Raw genomic sequence first — 5,090 nt, forward strand, 5'->3', positions numbered from 1 at the left:
CGCCGTCTGCGGGTGGTGGGCGCAGGCCGCGGCAGCCGCAGCGTGGGTTTGGGTGTTTTTTCAGCAAGGTGTGGGGTGGGCAGCTACCCGCCGAGCTGTTGCCAGCAGTTGCCGGCACGTCCCTGCCACCTCACCGCCCCACCTGCTGCTACCTGCCCCTGCCACCAGCCACACCGCGCCCACCCCCGCTCACCGTCCCCCACCATCTCGAACAGCAGGCTGAAGCCGCTGTTGACGGTGACGCGGCCGTAGCCGTAGCGTACCGCCGCGTACTCCAGCCACTCCTCCTGGGCGTGGGACACGTCCGTGAGCTTCCGCCCAGCACAGCCCACCTGCGGGCGAGGAGGGAGGGACGGAGGAGGGGTGGGCTGGTGAGACTGGCGGGCGGTGGAGGTGGTGGTGGGTGGTGGTGTGGTGCCACGTGTGGTGAGGCGGGAGCTGATGCGGGGGCCCGCGTGACCAGCCAGGCAGGCAGGCGCTGTTCTCAGGGGTGGAAGGCCGCCGGGGCGCAGATCCGCCCTGCGAGCGCTGCAGGCAATCAACCCTTCCGTCGGAGCGCTGCAGCGCAGCAGCTGAGCGCAGGCGGGCGCGCTCACGATGATGTGCGTCATGCCGCCGCGGTCTGCGGGCACGCAGTGCTCGTCCAGCACGTTGCAGGTGCGGCTGCGGGGAAGGGGAGGAACGTGAAGAGAGAATGGTGTGTGGTAAAGGGAGGCATGTGTGTGTTTGGCGGCGGGTCGGGAGGTTGGCTGTGGTGGGGCAGGCGACGCCGGAGGGGGCAGTGGCAGACCAGCCACCGGATGTCTGCCCACCTCCCATCTCCCCCCCACACATCCAGCGCCATCACACACCATGCATCCACACACATGCATCCACACGCACCTGTAGCTGTGGACGTGCCCGCTCAGCACCAGGTCCACCCGGTGCTCATCCAGCAGCCCCTCCAGCTGCTCTCTGCACACACCCAGGCAGGCGGCCAGGCGGGACTAACAGGCGGTGAGCGAACCCCAACGGGCGGGGCCGTGCTGGGCGCATGTGTGAGCCCCGGCCGCCCAGTCACCCACCTACTCACTCACCAACACGAGCCCCTCGCCCTCCCACACAGCCGCCTCGGACGGGAGTATCCCCACCCTCACACCCCACCCACCCCGCGCCATACGAACACCACACCCACCGCCCACCTCAGGTGGTCCCCCACGATTCTGTTGCTCTTGTGCGGGTACACCACATACATGGGGCGGTGCATGGACAGCACCACCCAGGGCGTGGAGCAGCGGTCCACCAGCCGCAGGTCGCGCTCCAGCCACTGCGAGGCGGGGTGGGGAGGGTGGAGGGCGTGAGGGGGAGGGCTGGGCCAGCAGGGGAGCGGCAGAGGCGGGGAGGGACAGGGGCTGGTAGTGCGAGGCCTGGGAAGCATACACCTGCGCGACAGCAGGCCAGGCAGCAGGCTGCGGCAACGGGGCGGTCAGCAAAGGGCAACCATGTAACCACAATGGGACCCAGGATGAAAGTTGTACCGCTGCGGTACACCCACCCTGTACTGCCTGGACCCAGGGCGAAGGTCGTGCTCGGTCGAGATGACTACGAAGTGCACGCTGCCGTGGCTGAAGCTGTACCAAAAGGGCGGGTTGGGGCGCGCCGGCGGCAGCGCGTTGAGGCTATCACCCCCCGCCGCCGCCGCCTGCTCCTCCTGCTCCTGCTCCTGCTGCTGCTGCTGCTCGGCGGCGGCGGAGGCCAGCAGCGCCACGGCGTCGGGGCCCAGCGTCGGGTTGCGCAGCCTGCTGCTGCTGCTGGCCCTGCTGCCGCCGCGGCTGTTGCCAGTGCCACCACCCTTGCTGCCGCTGCTGCTGCTGCTGCTGCTACCGCCGCTGCTGCTGCTGCTGCTGCTGCTGCCACTGGTGCTGCTGCGGGTGATGCCACTGCCATGCGTCCAGTAGCCGTAGTCTGAAACGTCGGGCATCACAAAGCGGCGGCTGATGGCCACGCCGCACTCCCCTCCAGAGTCGTTGCCTGCTCGGGGAGCGCAAGGGGCACGCACGGTCAGGGGGCAGGCAAGGGAGCAGAGCGTGAGGGCAGGCAGCAAACGCATGTAGCAGGGATGCGAGCGGGCTGGGCAGCACACGGCCCAGAGGGGCGGGATGCCAGCCCACGCTCGGCCGCAGAGGGTGCAGAGCAGGCAGAGCACATTGACAGGCGTTGCAAGCAGCCCGCCTGCCGTGGGGCTGCCGCACCGTAGTTGGACCAATCTGGGCGGTAGGGGGAAGTCTCGCCAGATGCGTCGGGGGAGGCCCTGGGGCCCCGCTCATAATCATACTCTGCAGGCAGGTGGGAGGGCAGGCATGCGCAGGGCGAGGGCTGGCAAAACGGGGTGGGTGGGGGGTTGAGGTGTGGTGCGATGCACGGGGCGTCAGCGGCGCGAGAGCGGCGGATGCGCGGCGGGGCCGCAGGGCAGGGCTGGGGCGCACCGTGGTTGCCCACCGCGACCTGCAGGCGGCGGCAACGGGGGGGGAGTCAGCGGCGCCGCGGCGGGGGGGCTTGCGTCGGCGGCGAGGCGCTTTCCATGCAGGCAGCCCTCGCCACACACCCTCTCTCGAGTCCAGGCATGCTTCCCAGAGCAGGCTAGCTACCCCCTCTTAAATGCCTCATCATCAGGCAATGGAGCGGCTCACCATATAGGGAATGTGGCGGGCAAAGGGCTCAATCGAATCCATGAAGGCATCCCAGATCTGCTGGCGGGCAGCACCGGGAGGGGCTGGCGGGCTGTCGGCGGCGGCCCAGGGCACCGCCAGCGGCCGAGGCACAGCGCCACGGCAGGCAGCAGCGCGCCCCGCTGTCCCGCCCGAGGGCAGGAGGCGGGCAAGCAGGGCGCGGCGCGATGGAACCTCTGTTCTGAGGGAGGGTGCGATGCGCCGCCGGGGGTCCTGACTGGAAGCATGCACAGCGCAGCGTATGCACAGCGCAGCGCATGCGCAGCGTGGCGCAGCGGGCACAGCGTGCGCACCTCGTTGCGGCCGTTGGCATACGAGATGTCGCCCACATGCATCACCAGCTCCGCCCCCGCCTCGTACTCCTCCTGCAGCTGCGCCACGGTGCGCCACGCGCTGCGGGCGGGCGGCGCGGGGGGGCAGGGAGGCGCGGGAGGAGCAAGAGGGGTGGGGAACAGCGGGCCAAACAGGCGGGCGCGGCAGCGGTGCGCCGCTGGGGGAGAGGTCGACACCCTGCTGCCAAGCGGCCATGCCGGTGTGTTTCTGGGCACACCATACGGTGTGTTTCTGGGCACGCCAGGCGCCTGCCACCAGCCTCCGCCAGGAAAAGGCGGCGGCTGGGGCCGGCAAGACGGTTAAAACACACACTGGGAAGCGGCCACCCACCCTGGCGACTTGGCCTCTTTGTGGTCCGAGTCCCCCATGTCTCCAAACACGAGGAAGCGGAAGCTGTGGGTAGGGCCCGCGGGCACCGGCGCCACAAACTCAATCGGAATGCCGCCCTCGATCTGCGGCCGGCGGCAGCAGAGGAGGCAAGAGAGGGAGGCGGCGGCGGCAGGGTGAGGGCGGCGGCGGCGGGGTGTCGGGATGGAGCTGCGCGCGGCGTGCCGGCTGCGCGAGCCTGCCGCCGAGGGACAGGCGGCTGCCACACATAACCGACGCTGGGCACGCCACACGCGCGCACCCACATTGCGCACACCACCGCCCGACCACCCAACCCATTGGTCCCCACCTGATAGAAGTGCCGCTCTCCCGGCTCCAGCCCCGTCAGCACCGCGGTGTGCAGGTAGGCTGTGCCAAAGTGCAGCGTGCGGGCCGGGGCGGAGCACATGTCGTCTGCGGTGTAGGTGTGCTGGGAGCCTGTGTGGGCGGTAAGGTGGGTGGGGTCGATGGGGGTGGAGGAAAGCGCGGCGGCGGGACCAGAGATGACGCCAGAGGGGCAGCTGCCCGCCGCCGTCTTCCAGCTCACGCGCAGCTCCGTGGGGTTGCCCGTCAGGCTGACGTGGATCTGCAGCGGCAGGGTTGGTGCCTGTGAGCGGCGGGCGGGTGGCGTGTGGCGGCAGCCCTGGCGGCGGCGACGGCGGCCCCACTCCGCACTACACCACCCCTGCTGGCGAGCAGCAATCAGCCCTATGACCATCGCCAGCAATGCAGCAGGGCGAGGGGCGAGTGCGCTGCAAAGCAGTGGGTTCGAAGCAGAGGGCATGCCTAAGAGAGGTCTGGGGCGCACCTGCTGCGGCGTGCAGGGCCCGCTGGCAACCCTCGCATCCCCCCCGAACGCCCTGGATTGCGCCAGGCAGGTGCCGAGCAACAGGGCCTGCAGCGCGAGCGCAACTGCGGCCAGACGCCTGGCCATGGCGCCCAGGACGATGGGGAAAGGGCTGCTGCCGCTTATCAGCGTCTGGGTCGGTGGCCCGGTGCGGTTTGTTGAGAGGTGGGAGACGGCCGCCACGCAAGCCGCAGGTGTTGAGGGCGGGAAGGCTGGAGACACGCCTGGGTTGCCGTTCAACAGCCTACATGACGACAGGGACGCGCGCATTGACCAATGACCAATCGATGGGGGTATATTCTGTCGGCTGGCGGCAGCGCCACGCAGCCACCGCCGCCGTCCATCCTCCCTTTCAAGCAGCACCCCCCCATCAGTAGTGTTACAATGTGGTGCAAGGAAGAGAGGGCCCCTTTGGAGTGCTGTTGTCTAGCCGGACGAGGTCAGAACACGGGTGGCGCGCAGCCGCCCGCCGCGTGTCGTGCGGGCAGCTGCCGCGCTCGGATGTGCAACAGGTGCCAGGGCGCGCTGAAGCAGCTGCTGGGCTGGTGCAAGGTCAAGTCAGGGTAAGTCGGGGAGGGTCTGGGGTTGGTGAGGCACGGGAGGGGAGGGGGCACACAGCTATGCTGACTCGCTAATCAATGGGAGGGCGGGGTTATCGACAGGGGGGCATGGACGGGGGGGGTGGGAGGGTCTGTGCGCTAGCACTAGGAAACAATCGCAAGACAGGGGGGGGAATGTGCAGAGCTCACTGCGCTGGGACATGTCCACACAGCTGGTCTGGGAAAAGCAGGGGACGCGTTCTATATGCATATGTGCAAATGGGGTTTCAAGGGGGT

At 69.1% G+C, this 5,090-nt stretch overlaps 1 protein-coding gene across 1 annotated transcript; it reads right to left on the bottom strand.

Moving 5' to 3' along the window:
• Nucleotides 1-206: 206 nt before the first annotated feature.
• Nucleotides 207-1,621, bottom strand: CHLNCDRAFT_12511 (hypothetical protein; the record flags this gene model as incomplete). The annotated part of the gene is made up of 5 exons (XM_005848357.1): nucleotides 207-332; nucleotides 597-663; nucleotides 883-954; nucleotides 1,164-1,306; nucleotides 1,535-1,621. Coding segments are annotated over 5 exons (495 nt in total), but the record flags the coding sequence as incomplete, so codon positions are not given.
• Nucleotides 1,622-5,090: the final 3,469 nt, after the last annotated feature.

Source organism: Chlorella variabilis (genome assembly GCF_000147415.1).
Source record: "Chlorella variabilis unplaced genomic scaffold CHLNCscaffold_8, whole genome shotgun sequence".
NCBI classification, from domain to species: domain Eukaryota; kingdom Viridiplantae; phylum Chlorophyta; class Trebouxiophyceae; order Chlorellales; family Chlorellaceae; genus Chlorella; species Chlorella variabilis.